This window comes from Triturus cristatus, chromosome 4_2 (assembly GCF_964204655.1).
Source record: "Triturus cristatus chromosome 4_2, aTriCri1.1, whole genome shotgun sequence".
Lineage (NCBI taxonomy): Eukaryota > Metazoa > Chordata > Amphibia > Caudata > Salamandridae > Triturus > Triturus cristatus.
Window position 1 is genome coordinate 70,953,027 of NC_140586.1, and position 19,404 is coordinate 70,972,430.

A 19,404-nucleotide genomic window follows, 5' to 3' on the forward strand; every position below is an offset into this window, starting at 1 on the left:
TTGTGACTTGGGGTCAGGCCTTTGCCATTTTTGCGGCAGTAATAGTGGAGAAATTCCCAGATGAAGGGCCAGGTCTCTTCCACTATGCAAGCGTGATTACAGAAGAGGCTGCTAAGGGTGGGGGCATGGGATGGTACCACTACGACTGTGACTTCCGTAGACAAAGAGCAATCTGCCCAGATCTTGAGTGGGACCAGTTGGAGGTCCGTTTATGGGTAAAACACATGGGCAAGCATACTGAGGGGTCTACGACGAAGTCAGGTACAGAGAGCGGTGTAAAGAGCAAAGAGAAAGAGGATAAACAGGAGAGGAAATGGCAGAACAGGAAGTCCTTTCGGGGCGGTCGTGGGGGGGGTCGCAGGCCTGGCTTTCGGGCACGGTCTTCTGGGACCTGCAGGCTCTTTAATGCAGGGTTCTGCTCCTGGGACAAAACATGCCGTTTCTCACACAATTGCAGTGTGTGCGGGGCACCCCATGCCGCCACCGTATGCTCCAAGCGCGACACTCCCGACAAGCCTTCCTCGAGCAAGTAGCCCAGGGGGGGTTCCCCCTCCCGCGCTTTGGCCCCCCGCGAACACATCTGCTAGCGCGCATGCCCTTGCCCCACACGACCATGTGAAAGGGCCCTCTCCCATCAGCGTAAAGAACCTCCTCAGTGCCCTCCGCGGATACACTAGCAGGGAAGGGTCCCTCATTTCTGAGGGCTTCTTAGACGGTTTCCGCATTCCTTATCAAGGCCCCTTAGTGAGCAGGGATGCGGAGAATCAGAAATCAGCTAGGGAGCACCCGGAGGTAGTGCGGGATAAAATAGCGAAGGAGGTGTCTTTGGGCAGGGTGGCGGGCCCTTTTTCCTCACCCCCTATGCCCCACTTTGTGATTTCTCCCCTGGGGGTGGTACCAAAAAAGGAGCCAGGGGCTTTCCGTCTTATTCATAACCTATCACACCCTGAAGGGGACTCCGTGAATTCCTGGCTTGACGAAGGTAGATGCTCAGTGTCTTACTGCTCCCTAGACCTGGCAGTCGACATGATCAGGAGGGCAGGGAAGGGAGCCTGGTTGGCCAAGTCTGATATCGAATCGGCCTTCAGGCTCCTGCCAGTACACCCGGACAGCCAACACCTTCTGGGCTTCAAGTGGGGGGACCAGGTCTTTTATGATAGGTGTATGCCCATGGGTTGCTCGGTGTCTTGTGCGTACTTTGAGGCGTTCAGCTCCTTCCTACAGTGGGCCTTAACAAACAGGTATGGCATTGAGGGAGTGACCCACTACCTGGATGATTTCCTGTTCATCGGGGGAGCTGACTCGCAAGATTGTGCACGGGCGCTGCAATGTTTCAAGGAATTGGCAGGACACTTGGGCGTACCTTTAGCTCCTGGTAAGACCGAGGGTCCGGCGCAGGTTTTGATATTCTTGGGCATCGAGTTGGACACGGTAAAGGGCGTGTCCCGACTCCCTGCGGATAAGGTACAGGCCTTGCGTCAGGAGATCTGCGATCTACTGGGTAGGGACAAGGCTACTCTGGGTGAAATCCAATGCCTGCTAGGGACCCTGAATTTTGCGGTAAAGGTCATACCCATGGGGAGGGTCTTTGCACGCAGGTTAGCAAGGGCGACCGCTGGTATAAAAAAGAAACATCACTGGGTCAAGCTGGGGACAGGTCTGAAGCAGGATCTGGTGGTATGGAGCGAATTCCTAGCCTGCTTTAATGGGACGGTTATTTGGAAGCAGCCCTGGATTGATAGTCAGGAACTTTGTCTTTTCACAGATGCCTCAGGCAGGGAAGGTTTCGGGGCTATCTTGGGCGAGGAATGGTGCGCGCAGGGATGGCCCAATGTTTGGCGCAGGCATAGGATCACCAAAAATGTGACTGTTCTGGAGCTCTTCCCGATTGTTGTTGCACTACACCTATGGCCGGCGGCGTTGTCAGATAGGAAGGTGGTATTTTGGTCTGACAACATGGCGGTTGTTCAGGCAATTAACAACCAGTCCGCTAGGTGCCGGCTGGTGCTGTGCTTACTAAGGGAGTTGGTCCGGGCATGCCTGCGCATCAATGTCGAGTTTAAAGCCAGGCACATTGAGGGTATTCAAAATGTGGCAGCTGACGCTCTTTCTCGTTTTCAGTGGCTCCGATTCAGGGAGGCCTGGCCGCGGGCGAGAGCGCAGATGACCCCATTCCCGGACCATCTATGGAAGATCCTGCAGTGGGACTGAGCCTGAAGGAGATGGGAGAAAGAGCTCTGGCCCCAGGTACCAGAAAGCGTTACAGCGCCCACATGGCAACATTCAGAGCAACTTCTGTAGCGCTGGGAACTTCAGGGGCTGCGTTGGTGTCCCAGGTCCGAGCATTTCTGGTGTGGGCTAGGGGACAGGGGAAAAGCCGTTCATGGGTAGGCAGCCACTTGGCGGCCGTAAGCCACGACACCAAGTTGTCTGGCGGGGCGGATCCCACTAACTCCTATCCCATCCGGGCCGCCTTGAAGGGCTGGGCTAGGGAGGAGCCCAGGGCCCCTGATAATCGGGCCCCCATTGATTTCGAAATCCTGAAAGGCATGCTAGGGGCTCTCGAGCTAGTCACCTACTCTCATTACGAGGCCACGCTGTTTTCAGCCACGTTCTGCTTAGCATTTTTTGGGGCATTCAGAGTCAGCGAGTTAGTGGCTAGGTCCAAGGTCGACTTTTCAGGGGATGCGCTGGCAATTTCAGACGTGTCCATTTCCGGGTCACTGACCATTCATTTACGCAAGTCCAAGACTGACCAGGCGGGGCGGGGGATCAGGGTGGTTCTTCAGCCCCTAGGTGACCCCAGGTTCTGCCCAGTACAATGGGTAAAGGCGTTGTTGGAGTACAGACCGCCCGGCCCTGGTTATCTTCTGTTGCATTCAAATGGTACCCCCGTAACTAGATACCAGTTCGAGCAGGTAATCAGGGCCAGCTTAGCCAAGGCGGGGCTCGCCCGGCCGGACAGAAGGTATTCCAGCCACTCCTTCCGCATTGGCGCTGCCACCGCCGCTCACCTGGCGGGATTAGAGGCCGCTCAGGTGAAGAAATTGGGGCGTTGGGAATCTGATTGCTATAAGATATATGTTCGCCCGTGAGGCAGCTTTTAGTAATGTGTTTGTGATTTTATAGTGTGTATCGTTGAAATCACCCTTTCTGATTAAATAACTTGTGTGTACACCATGTCTCCTCTTTATTAGGACGAGTGGTGTGGGTGATCGGGCATTCATTTGTCGCCCGGGCGGCCCAATGGGCATCGCACCGGAATTGGATGCGACACTTCCCTCAGACTGAAGTGGAATGGATGGGGGTGCCGGGGATGAGATGGTTCGAACTCAGGAATAAGATCGAGCAGAGACTAAGAGCACACGGGTCCACCTTGCCCCACCGGTTGGTGATACACCTGGGTGGAAACGACCTTGTTACCCTAGGGAGACGATTGCTGTTATTAGCCATGAAAAGAGACTTAGGGGAAATCTGCAAGCGTCTGGGCGAGTGTGAGATCGTGTGGTCGGAGATCATCCCCCGCAGGTCTTGGCGGGGAGCTAAATCCTTAGAAGCGGTAGAGCACTCCAGGAGGCGCATTAATGGAGCAATGCGTAAGTTCACATCCCAAAGGGGTTTGGGCTTTATTCGCCATGAGATGATTCGGGGGAATGTAAAGGGGTACTTCGACTTGGATGGAGTACACCTCTCCCAAATAGGCATGGACCTGTTTTTATTGGATTTAAGCGAAGCATTGGTGAATAGAGGGTGCAGGTAAAGAGCTAGGTTGGTGGGGGGCCCTGGCTGCGACGGTTAGCCGCCTCCAGGGCTGTGGCGGAGTTACAGGGCGATCTGGAAGCAGGCCGGTACAAAGGGTACCTCTGCGCGGCACCACGTGGTGCCTGAGCCAAAACGAGGAGCCTCCAGAGAGGTCCCGGAAGCCGGTCGGCGCCCCGCTAGGCCTGCGGGCGGTTGTGGGCCTGAACAACCGGGGGCTTGCTATGCGACGCTCCGCCCCGAGAGGGGGGGTGTGAGTAGAATTTCAACGGCACGTGATCGAAAAAAGAATCACTTGGGGGGGCAGCACTTGCGGGTCATTCCCGTGCTGCCCGGCTCATCAGGCGGGGCAGGTGAAGTAGATGGCCGCCTGCCCTTGGATCGCCCGTAAGATAACCCACCTATTACATATCCTGGAATTATGTAATAAATCCTGCAGCATTTGTTACCCACTTACAACTGTTTCTTGTGTCTTCTTTGGGTAACCTAATTTGGGGGGAGGGGGGAAAGCGGGGTGCCCCTGGGGGTACTATGCCGCTGACCGCGGCCCCCGCAGGGGGCCACTCGGCGGTCGGCGCCTTAGTGGCCCCGGGGCCCCGGTCACCCCTCCCCACTCCCTCCTTCGGGGGGGGCGGGGGCAGGGATCCTGACTGTTGCCCCCCTCCGTGTCGGGGGCCGGAAGTGACGCGCAATGCGCGTCACTTCCGGGCCCAGGTGTGAGGGGAAGGCTATTTAGCCTTCCCCCACCCTCACTGGCGACCTCTTTGTCGCCCACCTCGCCTTTTTACCCTCCCTACCGCTTACCCGGCGTAGGTGTGGTGGGGTGGAGTTTTTTGCTGAACGTTTTAATGTTTTCCTTTTCGTTGCAGGCGGAGTTACAGGGCGATCTGGAAGCAGGCCGGTACAAAGGGTACCTCTGCGCGGCACCACGTGGTGCCTGAGCCAAAACGAGGAGCCTCCAGAGAGGTCCCGGAAGCCGGTCGGCGCCCCGCTAGGCCTGCGGGCGGTTGTGGGCCTGAACAACCGGGGGCTTGCTATGCGACGCTCCGCCCCGAGAGGGGGGGTGTGAGTAGAATTTCAACGGCACGTGATCGAAAAAAGAATCACTTGGGGGGGCAGCACTTGCGGGTCATTCCCGTGCTGCCCGGCTCATCAGGCGGGGCAGGTGAAGTAGATGGCCGCCTGCCCTTGGATCGCCCGTAAGATAACCCACCTATTACATATCCTGGAATTATGTAATAAATCCTGCAGCATTTGTTACCCACTTACAACTGTTTCTTGTGTCTTCTTTGGGTAACCTAATTTGGGGGGAGGGGGGAAAGCGGGGTGCCCCTGGGGGTACTATGGTAATATGAATATGAAGGGCGAGTGCAGGGGCTCTAAATATACAGGTGCGTGCTGGAGAGCGGGGACATTTCATTTTGGTATTCCTTTGTCCACTGGCCAAAAATGGGGCATGCTTTTGGGTGGTTTGAGTTCAGTTTTTTATACAGTTTTTTTGTATATGCTTGAAATTTGGCTTCTTAAAGGATCGACCGTACATTCCCTCAGACTGCCGAACACCAAGCTCCCCTTCCTCATGCGCCTTCCAAAAAATTCAGTTGAATGTGATCACAAGCAGGGGGCAAATGGCCTTCCCCAATTTTACAAAAGCGGAAATGTCACCTTGCCTTGCCTTCTTTGGGTGCGGCAGAGCAGACCCGGCGGAAATGCCGTTGTGGCTTCGCCGAGCAGCCATTTTGTCTGGCAGCTGCGCGCAGTCGCACTGAGGGCACAAATAACCTTGCCAGTGAGGCGCATGTCTTTGCGGCCCTCTCCAAGGTCTCCTTCTATTTCTTTTCTGCTTCCACTATCACGCAAGGAGCCAACACGTACGTGACATTTTTGGCCTCTTTGCTGCCATCACAGGATCCCATATCGCTACTCTCAGAGGGAGAGCCGTGTGCTTTCCCCGTGCGCGCAGTCTTTTCCCCCTCCATCGCACCACGTCACCCCAACAGTTTGTTACAAGTGACAGGGTACTCCTCTACGTGCAACGTGAACCGCTTCCACGCCCTCATCAAGGTCACCCGCACTTCATGCCATGCAACATCGTCTAAGCCGATTGGCATGCCCCTTGTCTGCTATTGTAGAAATTGTCAATTCTAGTCCCTCCGGTTTCCAAAACTGTCCTTGCTTAGGTCTTGAAAGAAGTGACCAGCCTAGACATTGGGCGTGAGACCGTTTCTCTGCCCCACTATTTTATGCATATGTCTCCTATTCCACCTAGAGGAACCCCCTGGGCTTGATTCCTTTTTGGGCCCCCTAGTCTGAAGGTTGGGCCATCCTTTGTCACTAGCTGGTGTGGTTACTGGCATCAGGCCAGCTACTACATCCTGCACCGACAAAGAGCTTCCACACTCTGATTCCCTTTTCTGCCCGCACACCCTACCATGGCAGTAAGATGTACCCCAACTCTATATTGGCATTAGAAATATTGACCACCCCGCAGTGCCCACCCTATCGGATACAATAGGTTACCCCACAAGTCATTCCTTGGCACTGGACTGAGGCTTCGCCAGCAGCGATCCCCCCCCCCCCCCCCCCTCCCATCCTTCCACATCCTCCATAGCCCTGGCATTATACCGGACATTGCATACACAAGAGCATAAGAAAATATTCCGAAAAAGAGAGCGAGGACAATCTGCATAGACAGCAGGCCGCAACCCACTAAGATCCGGCCTGGATTACACACACAGATGCATAATAACGCGTGCTGCAGACCCCAGAATCCAGCAGTTCCTGGCGTGAATATCATGCATGTACTTTTATGTATGTGTGGATGAACATGTGTGCTGTGGCATACAAATCCCAAACGAATCGGGCTGCATTACACACATGTGAGACTAAATCTACTTCTAAGCATGCACTGCCAAACAACTCACTCTGTGTCTTCATGTCATGCATGTGTGCAAACGTGAGTGTGGGGGACACAAACGTCACCGCAGGACCTTTATCTCACCAAGCATGGGCCACACGTCCACACCTGGGTTGCATAATTCAGACTCCACCCATGCCAGGGATAGATTATACAGATATGTGCAAATACACATATGTGGAAACAAACATAACATGGATGCCTTATTATGTGCAAGGAGCACGCATAACTAGCTGCATGCCTTGGATGGCGAGCTCCAGACATGCATTGGCACACACACATAAGTGCCTCCTGCCGGAGTCATTGGGTGGCTGTCCTTCAGCACAGCTCCAGGGTGCGGTGCATGCTGGGAGAAGCACGCCGAGTACACGTGTTTTTGTATGTGTGTGATTGCTCTCTAAGTGCGGGACTGTCCTGGTATGTCTGCATGTCATTCTGTGTGGATGTGTGTGTTCAGTTAGCTCTGTTCTGGTATGTTGGTTGCATGTCTTTGTATGTATGTTTGTCTGCACCTGCCTCTGTCGCAGGGAGGACCTGTCTCCGTTTCTTGACATCTCCCACACTGTCCTCTCAGCCGCAGCCATCTCCCTGCCTCTTTCGCTGTCTCTTCCTTTAACGCCCTTTGTTTCACTCTCGCCGCAGCGCTCTTAAGTGTGTCTCGCCCTTCCAATGCCTTCTGTCCCTTATCACCGCTGTCACTCCCCATCTTCGTGTCGCTGTTTCCCTTTGTCTCCCTTTCTCTGCCTCCCCCCCCATACTTTGCTTTCTCTTGCGGTCTCTCCCACCACCCGCCCTCCCTCTGCTTTCTTTCCCTTATTTCTGCCCCTTCCTTCACCAATCCCTTGGTCTCTCGTCCACCCCTATACCGCTCCCCTCCCTTTATCTCGCACCTTCTCCCTGCATCTCACGCTTTCTCTCTCTCCCTCTTCGTATGCCATACCCCCTCCGCCTCTAGCCCCCTCCCTCCTGCTTATCTCCCCCCTCCTTCACTTCTCGCTCCATCTCAGACTCTGGTCACACCCTGTGCCTTTTGTGGGATGTGATGGAGGGAGAGAGAGCTGGGAGAGAGGCACGTGAGGGAAGATGGTGCTCAGCCGCCCCTCCCCATCCTGAAATAAAGGGGGGGGGGGGCGGGCACCGACTACCCAGTCTGCCAGCAGTGTCTCCCCTCGATATAACCTCAAGGGGGGGGGGGGGGGGGGGGTGCTTCTTATCCGTGTTCGCAAAGCAATTATTAAAGACGGGGTCTGGAATAAATGACCCAAAGCACCCCGTCACCACTAGCGCCCAGAAGACCAGCAAGCGGTGGCCGCACCCAGCTCTGCCAGTGCACTCCACATCCCCTAAGACTGGGTAGGAATGTCTTTCCTTAATGTACATTTGGCAAGTAAACAAAATAACACTCTTCAGCCATAAAGACACCGTGGCGCTTTAATCGTTACATGTGATTAACACATTTTGGGTTTGGGATAAACTGGGACGGGGAATTATAAAATCACCATCGAATGGTTTGGGGTGAGTGGGGGTACATCCAGTCGGACGGGGGGGGGGGGGGTAGGGGTTGGGTGATGTGCAGAATAAAAAAGGGTGGCTGTTCGGGATCCGTTTTTTGTTGGCGGGGGTAAAAGGTGTTCATTGCTAGTAAGAGGGAGAACAATGCAGTGGTGGGGGGGGGGGGGTATATGTTCTTAAGTGCCGCCTACCCCGCCCCCGCCCGGCCGCCCATCAGCAATATAACATTGGAATAGAAAACAGTGAGACTAAAAACGGTGGAAACACAAAGGAATGAGCAAATACCTACAGTCACCATCCTTAAGGCGCAGCGAGGCGAAGAATCGGCAGGTGTTGTGCGCCCTCCTGGTGGGCCTCTCGGCTTGGCTCTCGCGTTACTCGGTTTTTCTCTCAAAAATAGATTCAAAAAAATATATAGATGTGTATAAAAAATCTTCTACAAAATTGAATTTCCTTCGACCTTGTCTTCCGCTCCCCACCCCCGCTGGTGGGGCGTTGCTCCTTGGTCGGGTGGGGGCCTCTATTGTGGTGAGGGGCGAGGGCGAGGGCGCGGGGACAGTAGTTCGTCGAGATTTCGAAAATATTCGAAGAAGAGAAAATTAAAGCGAAAGATGGTAGTATTTTTGAGAAAAAATGCAAAATCGATTTTAAAAAAGTGCAGAAGATTTGAGGGTTGTTTCTTAGTCCCTATGGGCAGTCGATTTGGTGACGCTGCGGGCAGCTGGAGCCCAAATGTTCCGTTTTTGCCCTTGTTGTGCCCCTTTCTGTCCGTGCCAGCCTTTTGCTGCTCGGGCCCGTGCTGCTCCCTGGAAGGATGCGGTGTGTGTGCCGGGGAGGGAGAAGGGATGCTGCTCCTCAGCCTCAGCTGGTACCCACGAGCAAACCCATTGGCTGCTCGGGAAGAAGGATGCTCTTGACAGCAGATCATGCAAATTAGCCCCTTACAGACACCACACCCCTCACAGATGAGTACACACACAGAGACATCAACCCCCTCACAAATGCACACAGATACAGACACTGCACTCCTCCCGAGGCACATGTACAGACCGCACACCCACTCGGATGCAGGCAAGGGGGCACCACAGTCCTCAGAGTATACCCACTCACAGACACAACACTCATCAGAGGAAGTACGCAGATACAACAGCACTCAAAAATACCGGCATAGAAACACCAAACACCTCGCAGATGAGCACACTCTACACACAGATTCGACACCCTTCAGAGAAACACAGACACAACTGCACTCACAGATAGTTCTATACAGACACCACACCCCAACAGAGGGGTACACATATTTAGCACCCCTCAGAGACACATGCCATTTACAGATTAACAGCAATCACCGATACCCCCGTACCGACACCAAGCACCTCACAGATGCACACATGGAATCAACACCTTTGCAGACATCTACCTTCAGTTACAAGAGCCCTCAATGACACACATAATGGGCTACAGACAGCACACCACTCACAGATGGACACTACACGCCGCATAGATACAGACACAGACACCACCGTCCTCACGGATTCACAAACACATGCATACAGACGGACACGGATTGACACCACAGTCCTCACACATGCAGACACGTCGTCCTTCACGAATTCGCACACATTAACAACAACCCTTTCTTAGATGCTAATACAAGGACCCCAAAATCCTCACAGATGCACAAACACATACATACAGACACCACGCCACCACAGATGCACACACAACACCAACCCCATCGGAGATGCAAGCACAAACATGAAGACACCCCTCAGGATTCACACATGCAGAAACCGCAACACTTAAAGTTGCACGCAGAGAATGAACACCCTCACCGATGCACACACGTACACACAGACCTTTCTCCACACGCACACATACATACAGACACCACACGCCTTTCACAGAAGCACTGGCATACACACCAAGCACCTCTCAGATGCGCACATAAAGACACTGCACAATTTACAAATAAACAAGGCGCTTGCACACAAACTCCCGCACTCTCAAAGAAACAACAGCATTCAAAGACACCCAGATACATACCACCAAGCTCTCAAAGGGACGCAGTCTCCAACGCTCCACCCCCATATACACACACCACACACTCGCACAAACACATGAAGACACTACACTCCTCATACATAAACACATGAACATAATCACCATCGGCTCACATTTCACACATAAACGAACCACACATGCAGACACCAACATGACTACACACAAGGGCACTAACTAAAAATAACAATAACCCCCTCGTAGATAAACAGACACAGCACCCCCATCAGCTCGTATCACACACCGCTCCCATGCTCAAACAGCCGCGCTCTTACCACTATACCACGACACAAGTAGGCACCAAACATGTGCGTACACACACTTCAGAGCTACTGGCACTAGTCTTTAGGCAGCATACCACATACAACTTCATCACCGCACATACACAACACCCTCAACATGTAATGCACAAAACCCTACACATCGCACCTATACTCACACCAACAATGACATTTCACTCAGACATCACCTCCATTGATCTCATTGCATAACCAGGTCATATTATCAGCCCGACACAGCATGGCCAATGCCCCCCCCCCCCCCCCGCTCCGAGGATGGCAGTATAGCTGTCTACCTCTCAGCAAAATGTGGCCACCTTACTGCCACATACACTCTATACAATTACTTATAACATAACATCTCTGTATGCTGTCCTGTCACAGAGTATTTGAGCCGCACTATGCTCAACACTGCCACAGCTTAGCATCTTCAGGTGCTCCAAGGTCATTCCAGTGGCAGATGTGTGCTGTATAAGTATCGGTGACATCACATCTCTAGTATACGGCATCATGGGGGTACTCCAAGTGAAAAGGACAGCATCTACGTCTCGACAATTGTGTGACTACAGAAGAGATGTCCTTCATTCTGAACAATGAAGTCTGAATGTATCCCTAAATTGGGATTATGTACTGAATGAGAGCGTATAGATGTGAGAGCCTTGGCCATCCTTTTTCTGCATGGAATTCATGTATTAAATCAGTAAGGAGTATTTTGGCCCTGAAGAAGACCTTTGACCAGCTTTGGCACTTTGGTAGGTCGAAACATGTTGGTATCATGAAGTGATCACGTCAAACATTAATTTGTACCTTTATACCACACTGTTTAATTTTAACCCATATCAGCGGCACCCATTCACAAAGACATTTTATTTTGGGATAACCCCAGGTATTTTTAACTCATGAGCTGGACCTGTGAATTTGTCCTGTAGTAAAACTGTCTTAAGAACTCCCAATTTTTCGGTTGAGTCCACTGGAGTGGTGCCATCCGACTCCAATGTGGGAGGAAGCCTATGATGAAATATCCCATGAAAAGTTATGGGTGAGACAAACTCTCCAACATCTCAAGACGAGCCTGTAGGTCAGCTCAGAAAAGGATGTGGTTTACATATATATCTTCAAGTACTAGAGTACCTTGTGTGATAGTATAACATTTCTATATATCCACGTTTTGCTGATGATGGCGGCAGAGCGGTATCCAACTTTACCCACAGTTACCCATCTTTTTCATCTGCCTCTGTCTGTTATCTCGGAGGGTTCATTATCTATCCATCTGTTCACCTGTCGACCTGTCTACCCGCCTATTTGCCCATGTGTCTATCTCTGTCTACTCTATCCGTTTCATCCCGTTAGTGCATTGGTCTGAGCCTGCCTGCACACATACATGTCTAGCCTCCCATTTCTTTACCTGTCATACTTCCTGTCTGCCTGCTTACTCCTCTATCAATTGCGTTATCTTTTTTGCTTGTCTCTACATCGTAGCTACTCTCTTTCTCGATCTCCAATCCCCACCCCACCCTCTCGTTTGGTTTAGCGCCGATTCTGAAGCTTCAGGGCGCTGCATTGGATTCGCCCAGGGCAGTAAGCGGAAGCAGCGGCACTGTTACGAGGCAGCTTTAAACACGGAACCCCAAAACATGGAGCAGACATCACAAAGAAACGCACTGATACCCAACCCCCCCCCCCCCCAGCACTTTTCCACTTTGACCACATCTGTCCCCCATCTGCCCCAGCTTATTCACCTATCCAGTCTTTCCACTGTAACCCTCCTCCCCCTTCTCCGTCCTCCTCGCTTTGTCTGCCCCCCCCCCCCCTCTCTTCTCAAGAGCCCCCCTGCAGAAGGGGGGAACCAGGAAGCGAAGAGCAGATGTAAAGTGCTTCCCTGCCCCCTTTTTTCCCCAACCACGCCCCCGGCCTGCCACAGCTGCTTCTTTTGAGGTCACTGACGAAGTGTGGGGTGGGGGGGAGGGTTCTCCCGCCCCCGCTAGTCTGCATTGTGTCAGCATTCAAACCTGTGACCTGCAGGTTACCCAAACAAATCTTAGCAGCCGCCGCATCGATTCATTGAGCAAAAGCGTACGCATTGAAACCTGTGACCTGCGGGCCGTGCTGCTCTGGCCTGCAGGTGCATTAGCCATCCGAGCAGGCTCAAAGCCTGTGATTAAAAAAAATGGACCTTTCCAGTGGACGTTCAGCCCAATCCGCGGTCTATGGCCTTGAAAGCCTATTTTACGCGGCTGAAAATGTATTTATTTAGAAAACTGTATATGCCGCGAAGGCGGCCTCCGAGGAGGTCAGAGCGCCTCACATTTATGCATGTTAAAGTACAGTATATACAGCAGTCCAGGCGTGTAAGAAAGTATGGGGACTTTGAACCTGAGCACAGTGGGTACAGCGTCGGGGAGAGGTCAGTTTACTAAAAAAAAAAAAAGCTATATTGTTGGACTTCCACCGAGAGTAACTGCATATACAATATAATGCACAGACCATATATGGAAATAGTTAAACTGATGTTTAACCTGCAGGAGACCTACTTCTTTCCTTTCAACCTGAGGTAACACCATTAACCCTGCCGGAACAGTTATTATTTGACAAGAAGTATGGGAATTTTTTCCATAACATTAAAAATGATTGGAAACATAATTCTTGATAGATCCCGTTCAGTTCGACCTTTGACTATATGCAAGTGGTACACCCAGGGCTTTAAGTGGGCCGGGTCTCACCGGTGCCGAACACCGGCAGTTTTTTTTTAAAGGAGGCCTCAAAACGGGTCTCTATCGGGCTCTGTTTTGTGCCCAGGCACAGGTGGCCCGATTTTTCCGGACTGCAGTGACAGCAGGCACATGGATGTGCGCGTGCTCACACTGCTCACTTATCACGAGTGGAGAAGTTACGGCATGACGTCATGCATGGGAGGTTGTTGGGGAAGGGAAATCCTTTAAAGAGAGCCAGTTTCTCTCTGGATTTCCCTTCTCTTTTTGACACTCAGGAGCAGGAACATTGTCGTGGTGTCACCAGGGCTTTAAGTGGAAGCTTTTTCAATATTATATACAAGCCATGGTTGCTGCTAGTTTATCTTATGCAACGAACAACCTTTGACGAAGCTAATAGTCCACTCCTGACTTCTTATAGGTATGATGTTACTTGTGTCATATATCTGGATGCAATGACAGAAACAGCAACATGCAAGTCGGGCGGCACACTATGCTAAGCCCAGATTTGTTGCTTGTGTTTTTAAGCCACGCCCTTAATTGCAGTGGCCACGCCCCTTTGAGAGACCCCCCAGTTTTTTCATTCCACTTGAAGCCCAGGGTACACTAGAATAGATAGCACCGCGTGTGAAAGCACAGAATGAGCGAGTGTTGTCGACTTCACCCAACGTGTGAGCTAAAAAGTTTCATCTTTCGGCAAGTAGTGCTTGGTTAGATGTATTTGCATAAACACAGGCAAATCAGTATTACAAATAGTATGTTGCCTGTCCTTACATTTCTGCCATGGATTAGGCGTACTTGCTTGCTAAAACCGAGATCAAATCACGTTAGATGTTTATTGCATATCAGGCTTTGAGGTATCTGTCAGATAAATTATATTTCAGGGAACGCCTTAATCAGTCCAAAGCGTTGGGCAGCCTGATAGACTGGGGTAGTGAATGCCATACCTTAATTGCATGCCCTGAGATGGAATGGGCAGCGGATGAGGTTTTCTTAAAGAGTTGGCTCTGAAGGCGAAGGTTAGTTTTGCTTCTGACCCTAGAGGAGCCCCAGAAAATGGTCGGTTTCTGCAGGAGATACTTGGACGTGTTCTGGTTTTTGAATACATCTTGCCTCAACTTGAAGTCCTTTTAATGAAAAAAGGACAGGTGTGATATGGTCGTATTTGCATGAGTTTGAGACAGGCCTGGCTGCAGCATGCAAGCCCGGGGCTTATTTACAAGCCCCTTGCGCCGCCAGTGAGTCACTTTTTCCCATATTATAAGTGACGCACTGGCGGCGCCAGGGGCTTGTAAATAAGCCCCCCCCCCCCCCGTGTTTAGAGGTGCAAGGCTTACTTTGGAAGTCCAGTGTGGAGAGCATTTCCATTGTAAGTGGGTAAAGGACAAGGGGCTGCACAGCCAGTTGTACGTCCTTTGATGGTAGGGAAGGTTTTGAGTTATGGAGAAGTCTGTGTCGGAAACTGCCCCATTTGGCCAGATTTTTTATGTGGACTCCTAGGTTTAGTTTCCTGTCTGATTTAATACCTCCTGGTCTGGCAGAGTCATACATTTGAAGCTGAAAGCTCGCAGATCATATCACCTCACATTTATTCAATTTTTATTCAGCTGGAAATTGGGTTTTAAGAGATTAAGAGAAATTCAGTTTCTTTCATTTAGTTTTAGATGCCTACCTTGCATCCATTTTTGAATATAGTCAGGGAAGATGAGACCTTGTGATTAGCAATGGAAGGGGGTCTAGGGTATAACTATGTATCATTTGCAAAGATATGATACTGAACCTCCTGGATGCGTCAGGCGTGATCCAAAAGGTTCAGTATACATCAAGAAATGTGAGGGCGCCAATATTAAGCCCTTGAGCGTACCACTGATCACAAGCATTGGCTTAGAGAGAGATTCCCCAGTTATTGACACCTACCTCCAAATAGTATTCAAGCCATTTTAGCATTGCACCATTTAAAATAATAATAATAATAAAAAAAATATGTTCTGGGGGAGACTACACATGGCACACTACAAATTCAGCACCTCTGTGTACCTTGGTACCTCAGCAAACCACAAAGCAGAGGAGGTTCACTGCAGGTGTCTGTCCTCCCGCATCCTAATACATCTGACGAGATCTTGGTTGTTTTTGGAGGAATAAAGCCTACAAGCCAATTACTTTTGTTAAACTTACAGGAGATTCTGCCTGGAAACCAACGTGAAGGCTGGTTCTTACTTTTACCAGGTGGATGTACACTTCTAGGATTATATCAAACGTACATTCTTCCAAGAAATTGGTGTGGGTCAATACGCAGGAGGTGGGGAGAGGTCTGGGTCTCCCATTATTTGATTGCGAAACAGTGATGCTATCATTCAACTGGTCACTGGGAGCCAATGAAAAACATTGGCTTGACATGAAATGTGCATTGTTGGGTCCAATGGTTCGAGATTTTCTGTGGTTACCAAAGCACAGTAGATTAAATATTGTTTGTTTTGCAGACCCCCACACCCTCTTGTGGGGATTTCCACTGATTATCATGGAGCGCTAGAGTTTAAACTTTTCTATACCCTTTCACACCCATGCACAACAACCCAGAATTTGAGCCAGCATTTGTAGGGGGATCAGTTCACAAAGTGGAAGTTGGGAGACTACCAAATTCACGGAGATTACTTCACCAGGGCAATATTTAAACTTTCAAGGTTTGTAAGATGGACTTTTCTCTTTCGATGAGTCCAAAAGAATTCGCTGCATCCTACTTGTTCATTTCCCACCGCAAATAGAGTGTCTTGGTTGATAGATTGGACTCTTTATGAGCTGTTGTTTATATCGTACGACTCTACTGAAGGTTTAATCATCCGCCACACAGTACTGGCCGCCATTCAGAGCTCTCCGACCTGGCCCATTTTGACCAGGTTGGAAACTGTGGCAAGATATTCCATTGACTACTTATAGTGATAAGAATTGGGAAACCCAGTAGAAGATAATGCATGATTAGTATTTAATCACAAGTACATTGAAAAAAGAAACTCTAACACATATGGTAATTGTTGGTGTTAATATAGGATAGAGTGAAACAAAAACACATATTAGGCCTGATTCACATAGGTAACTTACACTTTTGGGTAAGTTTACACTTTGGGGAACATTTACTACTTTCTGTATTCACAAACTCTGTAAACTTACTACAAAAGTGTAAGTTACAGGTTTCCACCCCCAAAGTAATGCAATTGTTTTATTCTTGCGTGGGTGGGTGGCGTCCCTCCCTGACCCTCACTAAACCCCTCTTACTCCTCCCTAGTCCTATCTCCTTTTGTAGTAAGTCTGCTCCCTTTTCCTACTACTCCCCTAGTCTCTCACACTTTTACTACTAAAACGTATAGTTAAGTGTGCAGAGACTCGTCTGTCGGGGTGGAGGACTCCACACAGATGAGTATAGGTAATTTGGAGGTATAAAACTCGGCACTTAGTTTATGAATTGCAATTTAGTATTCCATTTATAGTACTTTTCTATAGCTTATGAACCACACTAAATATGAGACTTATAAAACAGAAAATGCATCAAACAAATACAGATATTATCCCAAACAAACTGCTCTCCCTAATTGGGGTGTTGTCAGCCCCTCACACTCTTTGACACCAATGCAACTACACCTGCTGCACTAATGATAACTGCAGTCCTGAGTTAAAGGCTATCTCCTCTGCATCTTTTATATCTTTCCCACCATGACGGATCATCACCTCGGTCCTAATGCTTGAAAGGAAAATAGGCTCCGATGCCCCTTTTTTAAAGGTAGACAGTCATAACTGTGATGCAGTGGGCCCCTCAAATCCCTGGGCCCCAGCCGTGCTGCATCTGCTTCCTTGATGATAACCAGCAGTGGCCACTTACACACTTGGCAGCAGTACTAGCTTCACTAATGAATGTCCCTTTAAAAAAAGAAAAACACTTATATTGGCCCCTTTTTGGGGGTATCTCTCTGAAGAAGCTGTCTCTGGCCATTTGTGATCACAAAAATGAGTCCCCATACAGTGCTCCCTATTCTGGGCCTTCTCTTTGACAATATCTATGAATATCGCTCCTTTCCTCTTGTCTCCTAGACTATTACTGTGAGGCCCCAGGGATCAAGAGGATTAGGGCTCTGAATCTGAATGCAACCCTGCTACCTGCCACCCCATGGGCTCAGCGGTTAATACTGACTTTGAGGTGCCTCTGCGTGAAAGTGAACGGTGTGGTGGTAGTGCAGAAAGTTAAATACTGACTTTGAGGTGCCTCTGCCTGAAAGTGAAGGGTGTGGTGGTAGTGCAGAAAGTAAAAAAAAAAAAAAGTACCCAGCATTCTTACCTGCCATTAATTGATTGAGTCACTTAGTGATCATAACGGAATTACTTTTACCACCTTGATTTGGGGGAGGAAGGTCCAAGTTGCCCGTAGGACAGTTGCTGAATTAATCCCTCATAGGCCTAATGGATGTAGAATAAAATGGTGCAGTGGCAATTCTGAGAAGCTGATGTAAAAAATTGTGGCTGTAAGTCTCCCTGAGCTGCAGCGCTGTTTAGATGATAATACAAGTGCAGCAAGTATTATCGTTGACTTCGAGGAAATTAATGCCATAACTAAAAAAATACTTACTGCCCCCAACAGGCCCAGGGCTAACGTGGGATGGTTTGATAGGGCTTGTACGAAGTCCTTGCAGGAACTAAAGAAAGCCCTATGCAATCACCCCAGGGACAAGTGTGTTGTTAAATCCCTCAGAGCAAACTATAAGGACCAGTTGTCCCGTAGGAAGCATGAATTACGGGAGGAAGCCTGGGATAATTTCTCCAAAGCAGCCGAATTGCGGGACAGCAAACTCTTCTGGAGCACTGTGAATAGTCCCTTTCTGCATCAGAAGGAGGCTTACCCAGTATTGTCAGCCCAGGTTAGTGAAGAAAACTGGGTTGTGTTTTATAATAGCATTTTTAATCCAGGGGGGGGAAACTAGTACGTGCCCTAGAGCAGCAGCCCTTGGTCCAAACCTTCCCCTAAATATTACAACTGACGAGGTAGTTACTGCCATCCAAAACAGCAAGGGAGGAAAGGCCCCAGGGCCTGATGGGGTGCCGATAGACCTTTACAAAGCTGACACTCTTTTGTGGGGCCCCCTTCTGACCAAAGTCTTCAACGCGGCAGTTATGGTAAGCACCCCTCTTACATGGGGTGAATCAATTATTATACCAATCTATAAGAAGGGCGATAGGAGCGAGGCAAAGAACTACCGCCCTATCTCCCTTCTGGACTCCTCCCTAAAAATTATGAGTAGGGTGCTCCTACAGCGTCTGGAGGAATGGGCAGAGGTCGATGGTATCTTGGCTGAATCCCAATTTGGGTTCCGTAGGGGCCTTGGTACCGTTGAGCTGTGTGTTAATTTAGATCTTATCATAGGTAAATACACCCGAGACAAACAGGGCTCCTTATTCCTCTGCTTTGCTGATTTGTCCAGCGCTTTCGATTTGGTGAACCATGCCCTTCTGTGGACCACGTTATTAAATATGGGCGCCCCTCCCGCAATTATTTATTTTCTGGCCAGACTATACAGTAAACTATCGGCCAGGATTCGTTATGGCCAAGCGGGTGAATGCACTGATGCTATTGAGGTCAAATCAGGTATCAGACAAGGCTGCGTCCTTGCCCCACTGCTCTTCTCTCTTTTTATTAATGACATGGACTCTGAATTGAGATTGGTCTCCACTGATGCACCACAAGCCGAGGGCCAAGCCATTCCTGTACTGCTCTACGCAGACGATACTGTTTTATTGTCTAGAACTCCAGTGGGTCTGCAGAGATTAATGGATAGTTTTTTTAGTTTTATCCAGGGAAGGAAATTAAAAATTAATAACTCCAAGACGTTTATTATGGCTTGTGGCAAGAAAATAAAAAACCTGAGATCTTTCCAGTTTGTGGACCAAAAGCTACAAGTGGTGGATACATTTTGCTATTTAGGCATCGCTCTCAGTAGTAATGGCATGTGGGCACAGGAGATTTGTAACGTTAAGGCCAAGATGGGCAAAGCCATTTCTGGTGTTTTTAAATTCGCCTCAAAATTAGGAAGCCGGCGTCTTTGTGATATGTTGCACATTTACCGCCTTAGATGTGTTTCTGTGGCCCTCTATGGATCAGGGGTTTGGGGTCATTGTCGCCATGGAGACC

The 19,404-nt window shown here is 49.8% G+C and overlaps 1 protein-coding gene and 1 long non-coding RNA gene across 12 annotated transcripts in view; one reads left to right on the top strand and one right to left on the bottom strand.

Annotated features, from left to right (window-relative positions):
• ELAVL3 (ELAV like RNA binding protein 3) overlaps window positions 1-9,026 on the bottom strand; it is a 135,087-nt gene extending 126,061 nt beyond the window's left edge. For 7 of the 11 annotated variants that reach the window (XM_085600566.1, XM_085600564.1, XM_085600562.1 and 4 more), the window contains exon 1: window positions 8,478-9,026. In XM_085600566.1, coding sequence (XP_085456692.1) covers window positions 8,478-8,486 — 9 coding nt within the window. In that variant the 5' untranslated portion in view covers window positions 8,487-9,026. Of the gene's footprint in view, window positions 1-8,473 lie in introns of all 11 variants that reach the window. The other 4 variants (XM_085600557.1, XM_085600565.1, XM_085600563.1 and 1 more) reach the window with 2 other exon arrangements.
• Window positions 1-19,404, top strand: part of LOC146833004 (uncharacterized) — a 243,392-nt gene that overhangs the window by 104,677 nt on the left and 119,311 nt on the right. The window lies entirely within an intron of this gene.